This window comes from Triticum urartu, chromosome 7, assembly GCF_003073215.2.
Source record: "Triticum urartu cultivar G1812 chromosome 7, Tu2.1, whole genome shotgun sequence".
NCBI classification, from domain to species: Eukaryota; Viridiplantae; Streptophyta; class Magnoliopsida; order Poales; family Poaceae; genus Triticum; species Triticum urartu.
The window spans coordinates 620,399,812-620,414,771 of NC_053028.1; the positions used below are offsets into that span (position 1 = coordinate 620,399,812).

General features: G+C 44.9%; 1 protein-coding gene across 1 annotated transcript; it reads right to left on the minus strand.

The window, feature by feature from the left end:
• Positions 1-6,454: 6,454 nt before the first annotated feature.
• Positions 6,455-7,881, minus strand: LOC125519209. Its single transcript, XM_048684082.1, has 3 exons — positions 7,490-7,881; positions 7,137-7,402; positions 6,455-6,488 (listed from the first exon to the last, which is right to left on the minus strand). The coding sequence occupies exons 1-3, from the start codon at positions 7,856-7,858 to the stop codon at positions 6,455-6,457; spliced, it is 669 nt and encodes a 222-aa protein (XP_048540039.1). The 5' UTR covers positions 7,859-7,881.
• Positions 7,882-14,960: the final 7,079 nt, after the last annotated feature.

Sequence of the window (14,960 nt, forward strand, 5' to 3'; positions counted from 1 at the left end):
TGTCCTCAACTTCAACGCGTTCCTAGAGAAAACCAAGCTGAAAGACGATGGCAGCAACTATACAGACTAGGTCCGGAACCTGAGGATCATCCTCATAGCTGCCCAGAAAGATTATGTCCTACAAGCACCGCTAGGTGAAGCACCTGTTCTCCCTGCAGAACAAGACGCTATGAACGCTTGGCAGACACGTTCCGATGATTACTCCCTCGTTCAGTGCGGCATGCTTTACAGCTTAGAACTGGGGCTCCAAAAGCGTTTTGAGAGACACGGAGCATATGAGATGTTCGAAGAGTTGAAAATGGTTTTTCAAGTTCATGCCCGGGTCGAGAGATATGAAGTCTCCGACAAGTTCTTCAGCTGTAAGATGGAGGAAAACAGTTCTGTCAGTGAGCACATACTCACTATGTCTTGGTTACATAACCGCTTGACTCAGCTGGGAGTTAATCTCCCGGATGACGCGGTCATTGACAGAATCCTTCAGTCGCTTCCACCGAGCTACAAGAGCTTTGTGATGAACTTCAATATGCAGGGGATGGAAAAGACCATTCCTGAAGTATTTGCTATGCTGAAATCAGCAGAGGTAGAAGTCAAAAAGGAACATCAAGTGTTGATGGTGAATAAAACCACTAAGTTCAAGAAAGGCAAGGGTAAGAAGAACTTCAAGAAGGACGGCAAGGGAGTTGCCGCGCCCGGTAAGCAAGCTGCCGGGAAGAAGCCAAAGAATGGACCCAAACCCGAGACTGAGTGTTTTTATTATAAGGGAAGTGGTCACTGGAAGCGGAACTGCCCCAAATACTTAGCGGATAAGAAGGCCGGCATCACGAAAGGTATATGTGATATACATGTAATTGATGTGTACCTTACCAGTACTCGTAGTAGCTCCTGGGTATTTGATACCGGTGCAGTTGCTCACATTTGTAACTCAATGCAGGAGCTGCGGAATAAGCGGAGACTGGCAAAGGACGAGGTGACGATGCGCGTCGGGAATGGTTCCAAGGTCGATGTGATCGCCGTCGGCACGCTACCTCTACATTTACCTACGGGATTAGTTTTAAACCTCAATAATTGTTATTTAGTGCCAGCTTTGAGCATGAACATTGTATCAGGATCTCGTTTAATTCGAGATGGCTACTCATTTAAATTCGAGAATAATGGTTGTTCTATTTATATGAGAGATATGTTTTATGGTCATGCTCCAATGGTGAATGGTTTATTCTTAATGAATCTCGAGCGTAATGCTACACATATTCATAGTGTGAATACCAAAAGATGTAAAGTTGATAATGATAGTCCCACATACTTGTGGCACTGCCGCCTTGGTCACATAGGTGTCAAACGCATGAAGAAGCTCCATGCAGATGGACTTTTAGAGTCTCTTGATTATGAATTATTTGACACGTGAAAACCATGCCTCATGGGTAAAATGACCAAGACTCCGTTCTCAGGAACAATGGAGCGAGCAACCAACTTATTAGAAATCATACATACTGATGTGTGCGGTCCAATGAGTGTTGAAGCTCGCGGTGGCTATCGTTATGTTCTCACCCTCACTGATGACTTGAGTAGATATGGGTATGTCTATTTAATGAAACGCAAGTCTGAGACCTTTGAAAGGTTCAAGGAATTTGAGAGTGAGGTTGAGAATCAACGTGACAGGAAAATCAAGTTCTTGCGATCAGGGGGGGGGGGGAATACTTGAGTCACAAATTTGGCACACACTTAAGAAAATGTGGAATAGTTTCACAACTCACGCCGCCTGGAACACCTCAGCGTAATGGTTTGTCTGAATGTCGTAATCGCACTCTATTAGATATGGTGCGATCTATGATGTCTCTTACCGATTTACCGCTATCATTTTGGGGCTATGCTTTAGAGACTGCCGCATTCACTTTAAATAGGGCTCTGTCGAAATCCGTTGAGACGACACCATATGAATTATGGTTTGGGAAGAAACCTAAGCTGTCGTTTCTAAAAGTTTGGGGATGCGATGCTTATGTCAAGAAACTTCAACCTGAAAAGCTCGAACCCAAGTCGGAAAAATGCGTCTTCATAGGATACCCTAAAGAAACTATTGGGTATACCTTCTACCTCAGATCCGAAGGCAAAATCTTTGTTGCCAAGAATGGATCCTTTCTAGAGAAAGAGTTTCTCTCGAAAGAAGTAAGTGGGAGGAAAGTAGAACTTGATGAAGTATTACCTCTTGAACCGGAAAGTGGCGCAACTCAAGAAAATGTTCCCGAGGTGCCTGCTAGAGAGGAAGTTAATGATGATGATCATGAAACTTCAGATCAAGTTGCTACTGAACTTCGTAGGTCCACAAGGACACGTTCCGCACCAGAATGGTACGGCAACCCTGTCTTGGAAATCATGTTGTTAGACAACGGTGAACCTTCGAACTATGAAGAAGCAATGGCGGGCCCGGATTCCGACAAATGGCTGGAAGCCATGAAATCCGAGATAGGATCCATGTATGAAAACGAAGTATGGACTTTGACTGACTTGCCCAATGATTGGCGAGCCATAAAAAATAAATGGATCTTTAAGAAGAAGATAGACGCGGATGGTAATGTGACCATCTATAAAGCTAGGCTTATCGCTAAGGGTTATCGACAAGTTCAAGGGGTTGACTACGATGACACTTTCTCACCCGTAGCAAAGCTGAAGTCCGTCCGAATCATGTTAGCAATTGCCGCATTCTATGATTATGAGATATGGCAAATGGACGTCAAAACGGCATTTCTTAATGGTTTCTTAAGGAAGAATTGTATATGATGCAGCCAGAAGGTTTTGTCGATCTTAAGAATGCTGACAAGGTGTGCAAGCCCAACGCTCGATTTATGGGCTGGTGCAAGCATCTCGGAGTTGGAACATTCGCTTTGATGAGATGATCAAAGCGTTTGGGTTTACACAGACTTATGAAGAAGTCTGCGTTTACAAGAAAGTGAGTGGGAGCTCTGTAGCATTTCTTATATTATATGTAGATGACATACTTTTGATGGAAAATGATATAGAACTCTTGGACAGCATTAAGGCCTACTTGAATAAGAGTTTTTCAATAATCAACTATAGCAACATGATAGACCACCCGAGCTCTATATGGAAACACACTTTATCCTATCATTCTCCTACAACCAGGAGGGAGGTGTTCGAGCAATTAATGCAACATTTTGCTTTAGGTTGGAGGGAACTGATGTTGTCGATAAAAGGATTTAACAGTGAAAACCTTTGTCTAGTTGAATATCACAGGACAACAAAGTCATGAATATAATTTTTCATCCAAAGCACCACATACGCCAATGTTTAGATGCATGGTGTCATTATGTGTAAATTCTGGTAAAACAAACTGTAGATGTGCAAAAAAAGGCTTCTGCTTGGATACAACACCCCACTCCCCCGCGGCCGCCTAAACGCATTTACGACTGAGATTACCCCGTACCTCTTCAAAATAATGGGCAGATGGTGTTTCTTAAAGTACGTCGCCGCGTTGGTACGTGAGCTACTAGGCCGTAAAATATAAATATACATAAAAATAAAAGGAAAGCTCAAAACCTCCAACTTAAGGCGCGCACTGCTAGCCACTTCACATCATCACTTGTGCTGTTCTATAGCGCGAAAAATATATAAGAACACACCACAATGTTCATATATACGAAATCCTTTCCGAAAAATTAGAAAATTCTAATGAAAAAATATGTGAACTATTTTGAAATGCCGAATTGTTGTTGAAATTATGAACAAAATTGGAAAACACAAACATTTTCAGAAATTTGAACAAGATTTAAAAATGAACTTAAAAAAAACCCGTACATCTTTCGAAACATGAACAATTTCCGAACATCTTTCAAAAGATGACTTTTTTATTTTTTAGGGAAAAAGATGACTTCTTTAAAAATTTATGATTTTTTTAGTTTTCGTTTGTCCCGTTTTCCTTTTGTTTTTTCTCTTTCTTTTACTTTACTTTTTTCAAAATTCGTGAACTATTTTCAAATCATGAACTTTTTCTTAAATCCGGATCTTTAAAAAATTGTGAACATTTCTTAAATTCACATGCTCTGCTTAAAAAAAGGACAACGCTAACGCCCACACGTGTGGTGGGAACAAAACCTGCCCACTGCGCCATGTCACTGCATGCATGCATGTGATTTTTTTTTGGATTTTCAGTTTTTAAAATGTTTTATCTCTTAAATGAAAAATCCGATTGAAGATCCGTTTTCACCATTAAATTTCTCGCGACGAGATCTTCAAAACTAGATCTCATATCAATATGTTTCGACAAATTTTTTTGAGGGTTAAAAGTTGTCATGTCTATTGCACATGAATTACCATGGTGTTTGCACTGAAGTTGCCATGATATGTTTCAGCTATTTTCGTCTACATTTAAAAATAAATTTTGACATATTATAAAACATGGAATTAAGAAACTAGACTTACCATGAACCGTAAACTAAAATTGCCATGATACATGCAATTAAAATTGCCATGGTTCATACAAACAATAATTTGCATGGTCGAAGCACTGGAATTGCCATCATCAAAATATTAAAATTGTCATGCTCTACAAACTAAAATTGCCACATGGCAACTTTAGTTTAAGCACTATGGTAACTACAGTGTAAACATCGTGTCAATTTTTGGGCAAAAAAATTTCGTCGAAACATATCAACATGGGGTCTAGTTTTGTAGATCTCGTCGGGACGGATCTAATTGTGAAAACAGATTTTTAATTCGATTTTCTAATTAGGAGATAAAACATTTTAAGCCAAAAACTAACAATATTCCTGCTGATGTCATCTGTTCACACATCACAAAATGAGTGGTAATGGAGGCGTGTGGGCGATGTGCAAGATGTCACACGTGTGGGCGTTACTTTTTTCCTAGAAAAATTGTTCATAAATTAGGAAAGTGTTCACATTTTCTAATTTTATTCAGAGTTTAAAATTTATCTCTTTTTTGAAAATTTGTTTGCGAACCGAAAATGTTCTCTTTTCTGGAAAAAATAAATTTTTAGAAACATACCTTTTAAAAAATTTATTCACAAATTTTAAATATTCTTGTTTTCCAAATATTGTTCACAAATTTTTAAAAATATTTGTGGAATTTCAAAAAAGTCATGTTTTGAAAAATTGTTCCTGGTTTTAATTTTTTGCAAAACTTCGAAAAATCTGCATGTTGACAAATTTTGTTCATAAATTAAAAAAATGTTCATGAATTTTAAAAATTGTTCTCATTTCTTAAATATTGTTCATGTTTCGAAAGATGTTCGGAAAGTTCAAATTTCAAAAATGTTTGTGTTTTCTAATTTTGTTCATAAATTTAAAAATAATTCAGTATTTTATAATTGTTCACTTGTTATCCAATAAAAGTTTTGATATTTTTCAGAAATGTTTTCTTATATGAATGCTGCTGTATGCTCTTATATATCTCGCGTTGTAGAACATCACAAGCAGCAGTGAGGTGAAGTTGGTAGAAGCGCGCACGTTAAGTGGGTGATCTTGAGTTTGAGTCCTCGTGAGCTCACCCTTTTCTCTGTAGTAGGAAGTTGCCCGTGGGTTACAACAGGGCATACATATGCTAGTGATTTCACGCCGATTGTGTCTAGCATATGACTTTCTCCACTCATTATCTCTGTCTAATACCTCTTTGAAACACTTAAGACCGTCCAAGTGTGAATGCTCACCCAATGCAAACTTGATCCCAACAAAATACTTGCTCGTGCTTGAGCTGCATCTCATCAAGAGGCATCATCAACAAACAAAATTCTAAAACGCAAGGGCAATTCGGTAGCAATAACAAAATATAGCTCTAAAAACCGACCATAGTACTCAAGCATCGTTGCCTCGTTGGCGCCGGAGAGCGCACTGGTGCACAAGTTAGAGTCGAGCATGAGCACGACAACATAGTACTCGAGCACCTTGAGGTTCTTGCGAGCGTTGGCGAGGGTGTAGAGTGTCTGCTCCTCGACGTTGAAGTAGATCACTAGGGTGGCCAAGGTCCCCGGCGCGGCTGCCGAACCCTTATGCCACCACGTTGAATGTACAACGACTGCAGGCCCCGGCATGGCAGCGAAGGCCTCCCGGATGCATAGGGAGTCGAAGCGCTGGACGTTGTGACCCACCCAGTCACAAAGGACGGTGCAGCGCGGGGAACGCGACCAAGAGGACAGAGGAAGCATTTGGAGATTGTAGAGAGGTCCCCTGGCGGGATGAGGGTTTTCTAGCGCTTCACCGTCAGTAGCTGGACACCTCGACAAGCAGCGCCGGATCGTGACGAGCAAGGCAAGAGACATGGCGAGTGGCAGGTGGGATAAGTGATAAAGGAGAGCATCGAGGAGACGGGATCCACGAAGGCGAGATAAGGGAATGACTAGAGGAAATAAAATTTCGATGAGATTTGGTAAGGGCAAAAATTTCGTACGTTCTTTTAGATAGGAAGGAATTGAATAGATTTTTTTGGATCAGGAACAGGAGAGATTATCGTGCGTGATTGACCTGAATTAATTGCGTTATGCGTTACCAAATAACATATGAGTTACCAAATAAAAGACCCTTACGTTTCTTTTAGGTCCTATATATAATATATATATAAAGATCTTTATGTCGCTTACATAGAACGTGGTAGAAGCGACATGGCTTCATGAGCCGGCCCACTCGCTCGCGCCCGTGCAATTCTTATACAATGTTCCGCGTATACATTTTGCCAAAGGCCATTATTATTCTTTATACGTTAGTGAAAGGGGTGTGCAAAGCGGGGTACATGCAAAATTGAGATTCTGTGTCATAGATTTTTCTGCCCTAAAGTGTACTAATATGACTCCTTTAGGGGTCTAATGCTAAATAAAGAAATATGTCCTCGGGATATCTTCTTAAAAAGTAGTTTAGTCCTATTTGCTATAGCTTGAAGCAGACCCAAGGGTCAGCATATTCAGGACCAAGGGGCTTGTGCAAAATTGTGATTCTGTTCGCAGCCCTACAGACTAATGAGCGTGTATCTCTTGCTAATTTCCTTTAGGCGATGGCTGTCAAGTATCAAACGTCTGATGATTTAGATCCTCAAAAAAAACGTCTGATGATTTCAGGGGAGAAATCCCTTCATTAAAAGATGAAAAGAAGTTCCTCAAAGAGTATGCGAGACTGTACCGTCGGCTGCCTGCTGGTGTCCGGGTCGGGGCTGCCTGCTGAGACGCTGCCGTCGCCTCGCCTTGGTCCTTGCCGAACCTGTTTCTCACACCGTCCAGGAACTCGGTCAACACCGGATCTTGGATCGGCGATTCCTGCACGCAGCAGACCACCTCGACGCCCACCTTGTCCCAGCAACCGCGGCGCGGCCCCTCCATCCAGCGCACGGTGAAACGGCATGCGCACCACTCCACGCCGTCCACGGTGCCGTGCCCTGCCCTTTCTACCTGCATATTTGGTCGGCGCCTATTATTACTGAAGCATATGCGTGTGTTGAGGAACGCACTAAGTAGGGTGAGAATAGGAGGACTTACGGTCTCGAGGACAACGTCGTAGTACTTGAGCTCGTCGGCGTCGCCGTAGATATCGCAGGCGAGGCAGAGCTGGTCGCCCGGGCGGAGGTCTCCGCAGCGGGCGTCGTTGAGGGCCGGGCTTTCCCGGCGGAACCTGGCGCGGAGCGCGTCCACGTCGCCCGGGGATGCGAGGTCAGCCACTGGATCGTACCACTCGTCCGCATCCTCGAGGAAATTCTCGAACATGACGCGCAGCCAGCTGTCCTGCACCACCACACGCGCGGGGTACCATGCTTCGTCGGACCGCGCGCGGTACTCCATTCCGGGTCGTGGGTGGCGCGGCGTCGGCGCCGGCGCGACGGTGGCCTGCCGCTGTTGCGACTTCGGCATTTCCGCGGTACTGTGGGAGTGGCGGCGCCCCGGGTGGTCCGTGGGATTTGGGCCCTCGAGAGGACAGGGCGGCGGGTTTCCCAAAGCTTTATACCGTCCAGATTGCGGTAATCTTTCTAGGTTTTAAGTTTTTAGATTTCGTCGGCATAATGTGCATAAACGTCCCTCAATAAAAAGAAAATCATAATATGCAAATACAAAAGGGGATAATTATATAAGGGATATCTCTCCAAATTGCCTAAAGGTTGTTTTGACCAAGATAATCACATTTCAGATTACACACTTGTTTTGTAAACTAAGATTTGGACCCATTACTAATAATTCATCTATGGAGCCTTCGTTTCAAAGATGTGCTTCGATTGAGCACCTATTGATATGGGAAATGCTTCGGTATCATACTCCCTCCATGCGGAAATACCAGATGGAGAAATGAATGTATCTAGACGTATTTTAGTTTTAAATACTTTTATTTTTTATTCATTTCCCCGACAAGTATTTCCCGATAGGAGTAGTGTTGGATTATGGATGGGCTTAGGCCCATATAAGACACTAATCTCTGGTTAATTTTGAGACCCATGTATGAGATGGCAGGTGGTGGGAAGTTTAGTCCCACCTTGCTAGTTCAGGAGAGTTGAGACCCCTTTATAAGGGTTGCTCTACCACTTGCCATTGGGAGCTTGGGAAGAGGAGTGGTACACGCGCTCCTCCTCCGCCGCCGCCCACCTCGCCACGCCATGCCACGCCATGCCACGCCACGCCACGGGTTGCGGGAATGAGCCGAAGCTTATGTTTGCCGCTCAGGAATGAATTAATTAATCAGGGATTAATTAACGCGTCGCTAACATGTGGGCCACTATCCAAGACGTTGGACTGTGGGCTGACTTGCATTGCCGGGATTCGTCGACTTGCTTGCCGGGGGTGCGACCCTTGCCGGGACCCGCGTATTCGTCGACTCCCTTGCCGGGAACAACGACTCCCTTGCCGGGAGTGGGCCGACTCGGTCGTGGGCCTCGGCAAGGACCACGACTTTCTTCCTTACGGACTATATAAGAAGGCTCTGGCCAGTGAAGTAACCTAGTTCGGTTCACTCACTCCCTCTCGCGCGACCTAGCCATCATCTACTGTTCCTCACTCTGTGCTGCCTCCGGCGATCCCATCCCGACGACCGCGTGCACGGCTGGTCGGGACAGCAGGTGCCTTCGGAACCCTATCGTTCGAGATACTGCCCGGGAGAACAGCAATAAGGTTTTTGGGGAGCGTCTCGACGTGATTGCTCCCGATCCGTCCCCAACTCTGTTTTCCTCTGCTTCAACTACTTCCTCTGCATCGACACCATGGCCGACGCCGCCACCGCTAAGAAGAAGGCCGCGGACGACGCCGAGGCTGCTGCTGCAGCCGTCGCGTTGGCATGTCCAACCGGAGGGTATGATCTGTTCTTCCCTCGTTTACTCGTACTTATGCTAGCCGTATATGTGCTGCTCATAGAAGGTTCGGTTCTATGTTCTGCACGCGCTAGTATGCTTAGGTATCGCTATGAGATGCATACCTTTTATGCCTTGCTTACTGTTTACTCGTGGATAAGTCTAATCAGAAAAGTGCTAATATTTCCAACAATCCAAAAACCTTATTTTAGGCACTTTTCGATTCAAGGCTTTGCTGCTACTCTAAAACCGGAAAAGTTTACCGGGACGCATTTTAAGCGTTGGCAGACTAGAACCACCTTGTGGCTCACAGTGATGAACGTGTTCTGGGTTGGTGGTGTGTCCCTCACAGAAACGATTGCTCCTGAACAGGAGAAGGCGTTTAGGGAGGCAACCACAATCTTTCTAGGAGCAGTTCTGAGTGTGATTGGAGACAAGTTGGTTGACGCCTATATTCATATGGGCGTTGCCAAAAATTTATGGGATGCGCTCGAAGTCAAATTCGGCGCAACTGATGCTGGCAGTGAGCTGTATGCCATGGAGCAGTTTCATGATTACAGGATGGTTGATAACCGTTCTGTATTGGACCAGGCTCATGAGATAAAGTGCATTGCTAAGGAGCTGGAGCTCCTGAAGTGTGAGTTACCGGACAAGTTTGTCGCGGGTTGCATTATTGCAAAACTTCCTCCTAGTTGGAGGAACTTTGCTACTTCTCTCAAGCACTTGAGACGTGAATTCTCTGTTGAGGATGTCATTGGTCATCTCAGTGTTGAGCAGAACTCGAGAACAAAGGACTCACACGTGAAAGGGGCAGAGGGTTCTTCTAGCGGCAATGTGGTGCAGAAGAACTTCCACAAGTTCAAGGGAAAGAACTCTGTCTAGCAGAATACTACCTTTAAGAAGAAGGGTAAGAAGAAAGACAAAAGGAGAGATGGCTGCTTTACTTGTGTTTCAGATGAACATTGGGCAAACAAGTGTCCAAACAAGTACAAGAAGCCAGCATAGGACTCCAAGTCTGTGAATGTCACTCTGAGCAACAATGATGCGGCATCTGGGTATGGTAATCTGTTTACCATACTTTCAGTTTGTCAGTCCACCGATTGGTGGATTAACACTGGGGCCAATATTCATGTGTGTGCTGATGTGTCTTTGTTTTCTTCCTACCAGGTCGCACGAGATTGTTCCGTCCTGATGGGGAATGGCTCGCATGCTTCTGTTCATGGTGTTGGCATGGTAGATCTGAAGTTTACTTCGGGAAAGATCATGCAACTGAAGAACATGCAGCATGTCCCCGCCATAAAGAAGAATCTCGTTAGTGGCTCTCTTCTATGTAAAGAAGGGTTAAAGTTAGTATTTGAGTCGAACAAAGTAGTCGTATCTCGGTATGGACTATTTTTGGAAAAGGATATGATTGTGGTGGTTTGTTCCGCCTTTCCCTGGAGGATTTCTGTAATAAAGTCGTGAACCAAATTCATTCTAATGTGAACGAATCTGAGGTTTGACATTCACGTCTCTGTCACATAAATTTCGGTTGTATGACGCGGCTAGCTAAGATGGATTTAATCCCGAGTTTCACTTTAGCCAAAGGCTCTAAGTGCCATGCGTGTGTGCAAGCTAAGCAACCTCGTAAGCCTCACAAGACCGCGAAGGAGAGACACCTGGCACCTCTAGAGCTCATACATTCAGATCTTTGTGAGATGAATGATGTGTTGACTAAAGGTGGAAAGAAATACTTCATGACTCTGATTGATGATTCCACTAGGTTTTGCTATGTGTATTTGTTAAATACTAAGGATGAGGCTCTACACTACTTTAAAGTCTATAAGGCTGAAGTTGAGAACCAACTTGAGAAGAAAATAAACCGAGTCCGTTCTGATCGTGGTGGAGAGTACTTTTCTATTGAGTTTGATTTATTCTGTGTGGAACATGGCATTATTCATGAGAGGACGCCTCCCTACTCACCCCAGTCAAACGGGGCCGCCGAACGAAAAAACCGTACTCTAACTGATTTGGTTAACATCATGTTAGATACATCGGGTTTATCCAAGGCATGGTGGGGGGAGGCTGTATTGACATCTTATCATGTCCTGAATAAAGTTCCCACAAAGGATAATGAGACTAATCCCTATGATCCATGGGAAAAGAAAAGAACTACACTCTCTTACTTGCGCACTTGGGGCTGTTTGGCGAAAGTCAATGTGCCGATAATCAAAAAGCGCAAGTTGGGACCAAAGACCGTGGACTGTGTTTTTCTTGGCTATGCCAAGCATAGCGTTGGCTATAGATTTCTAGTGGTGACATATGAGGTACCTGACCAGAAGGTCGGTACAATTATAGAGTCTAGGGATGCTACATTCTTTGAGGATATTTTCCCCATGAGAGATATGCAAAGCAATTCTAGACTGGAATCTGATGAGACTCCTGAACCTGCTATTCCGATGGAATATTATGAACATAAAAGTGATAAGAGTTCCACGAAGGATGACGAGGAAGCTCCTGTTAGGAGCAAGAGACAGAGGACTGCAAAGTCCTTTGGTGATGATTTCCTCATGTACCTCGTGGATGATGATACTCCCAGCTCCATTTCAGAAGCTTATGCATCTCCGGATGCTGACTACTGGAAGGATGCGGTCCGTAGTGAGATGGATTCCATCTTGGCTAACGGGACATAGGAGATTACTGATCGTCCTTATGGTTGTCGGCCATTAGGATGTAAGTGGGTGTTCAAAAGGAAGCTTAGGCCCGATGGTACTGTTGAGAAGTACAAGGCTAGGCTTGTGGCCAAGGGTTATACCCAGAAAGAAGAAGAGGATTTCTTTGACACTTATTCACCTGTGGCTGGACTGACAACCATTCGAGTGTTACTCGCTTTGGCTGCCTCGCATGGTCTTCTCGTTCATCAGATGGACGTTAAGATGTCTTTCCTTAACGGAGAGCTAGACGAGGAAATTTACATGCAACAGCCGGATGGCTTTGTAGTAAATGGTCAGGAAGGAAAGGTGTGTAAGCTAGTGAAATCTTTGTATGGCCTGAAACAAGCGCCTAAGCAATGACATGAGAAGTTCAACACTACTCTGACATCTGCTGGCTTTGTTGTGAATGAAGCTGACAAATGTGTATACTATCGCTATGGTGGGGGCGAAGGAGTTATACTGTGTCTGTATGTCGATGACATACTGATATTTGGGACCCACCTCAAGGTCATTGAGGAGGTCAAGTCTTTTCTATCTCACAACTTTGAGATGAAGGACCTGGGTGTGGCTGATGTTATCCTGGACATCAAGCTACTAAGAAATTCTGAGGGTGGAATTACACTTTTGCAATCCCACTATGTTGAGAAGATTTTGAGCCGTTTTGGATATTCGGACTGCAAACCTTCTGCAACACCATATGATCCTAGCGTGCGGATTCGAAAGTTCGAAGGCACGGCTGTAGATCAATTGAGATATTCTCAAGTGGTTGGTTCACTGTTGTACCTAGCATGTGCTACTCGTCCTGACATCTCGTTTGCTACTCAAGTGGTTGGTTCACTGTTGTACCTAGCATGTGCTACTCGTCCTGACATCTCGTTTGCTGTGTGCAAACTGAGCCGGTTTGTTTCCAATCTGGGAGATGTGCATTGGCATGCTGTTGAGCGAGTGATGCGTTATTTGCAAGGTACTGCGAACTATGGAATTCACTATTCTGGTACCCGACGGTACTTGAGGGGTATAGTGATTGAATTGGATATCTGATGCTGATGAGATGAAAGCTACAAGTGGACATGTCTTCACACTTGGTGGTGGTGCTGTTTCCTGGAAGTCTTGCAAGCAGACGATCTTAACCAGATCGACTATGGAAGCAGAACTCACAGCATTAGACACATCATGCGTCGAAGCAGAATGGCTTTGAGAGCTTTTGATGGATTTGCCGGTGGTTGATAAACCAGTGCTGGCTGTCCTTATGAACTGTGACAATCAAACAGTGATTGCCAAGGCTAAGAGTTCAAAGGACAACATGAAATCCACAAAGCACATAAGAAGAAGATTGAAATCTGTCAGAAAATCAAGAAACTCCGGAGTAATAGCGTTGGATTACATCCAGATGGCTAAGAATCTGGCGCACCCTTTTACGAAAGGGCTATCACGAATTGTGATAGAAAATGCATCGAGGAAGATGGGTATGAGACCCACGTAAGTTGCCATGGGGGTAACCCAACCTATGTGATCGGAGATCCCGTGAATTAGGACCTGGAAAAACAATCCAACGGTCAACTGAGGAGAGTATCCTTAATTAACCCACTCCATTGGAGATGCATAATACTCTCAATTCTGTAAGGTAGGCTAACTTTTGTCTTAATGTGTTCCAAAGCTTGTGTAAGCAAGATGCTAACCTACAGAGCATTCTTTGGAGGAACACACCTATGTTAGCCCGACTGCTGCTCACAGTCTATGAGATTGGGTAATCTCTAGTAAGCTCATGAGAAAGTACGGAGTATGACTGATAGGCTCCACCCGTGGGGTTTAGCCTTCGGCAGCCATGTATCAGCTGACAATAGGCGAAACTTCTGCATGCCAAACTGACAATTCAAGGCATAGTCCATTGTTCAGTTGTGAAGAAGTCTAATCAGGTTGCTCTAGGTGGAAGTTCAACTTAACAGTCTCCACTGAAAATTCTGGTATATCAAACATTGTTTGGAACAGTTGACAAACCTATGTGCCTCGAGATCTGGTGGGGGATTGTTGGATAATGGATGGGCTTAGGACCATATAAGACACTAATCCCTGGTTGATCTTGAGGCCCATGTATGAGATGGAAGGTGGTGGGAAGTTTAGTCCCACCTTGCTAGTTGAGGAGAGTTGAGACCCCTTTATAAGGGCTGCTCTACCACTTGCAATTGGGATCTTGGGAAGAGGAGTGGTACACGCGCGCTCCTCCTCCTCCTCCTCCGCCGCTCGCCTCGCCTCGTCACGATGCGCGTGCGCCGCGGGTTGCGGGAATGAGTCGAAGCTTATTTTTGCCGCTCAGGAATGAATTAATTAATCAGGGATTAATTAACGAGTCGCTAACATGTGGGCCGTTGTCCAAGACGTTGGACTGTGGGCTGACTTGCGTTGCCGGGATTCGTCGACTCCCTTGCCGGGGGTGCGACCCTTGCCGGGACCCGCGTATTCGTCGACTCCCTTGCCGGGAGTGGGCCGACTTGGTCGTGGGCCTCCGCAAGGCCCACGACTTTCTTCCTTACGGACTATATAAGAAGGCTCTGGCTAGTGAAGTAACCTAGTTCGGTTCACTCACTCCCTCTCGCGTGACCTAGCCGTCATCTACTGTTCCTCACTCTGTGCAGCCTCCGGCGATCCCATCCTGACGATTGCGTGCACGGCTGGTCGGGACAGCGGGTGCCTCCGGAACCCTGCCGTTCGAGATCCTGCCCGGGAGAACGGCAATAAGGTTTTTGGGGAGCGTCTCGACGCGACTGCTCCCAATCCGTCCCCAACTCTGTTCGCCTCTGCTTCCACTACTTCCTCTGCATCGACACCATGGCCGACGACGCCGCCGCTAAGAAGAAGGCCACGGACGACGCCGAGGCTGCTGCTGCAGCCGCCGCGTTGGCCTGGCCAACTGGAGGGTATGATCTGTTCATCCCTCGTTTACTCGTACTTATGCTAGCCATATATGTGCTGGTAATAGAAGGTTCGGTT

Coding starts and splice junctions, on each gene's coding strand:
- LOC125519209 (XM_048684082.1), bottom strand. CDS start 7,858: ATGCCGAAGTCGCAACAGCGGCAGGCCACCGTCGCGCCGGCGCCGACG. Junction 7,403..7,489: donor ACGACGTTGTCCTCGAGACC/GTAAGTCCTCCT, acceptor CCAAATATGCAG/GTAGAAAGGGCAGGGCACGG. Junction 6,489..7,136: donor ACACCAGCAGGCAGCCGACG/GTACAGTCTCGC, acceptor CAATTAATTCAG/GTCAATCACGCACGATAATC.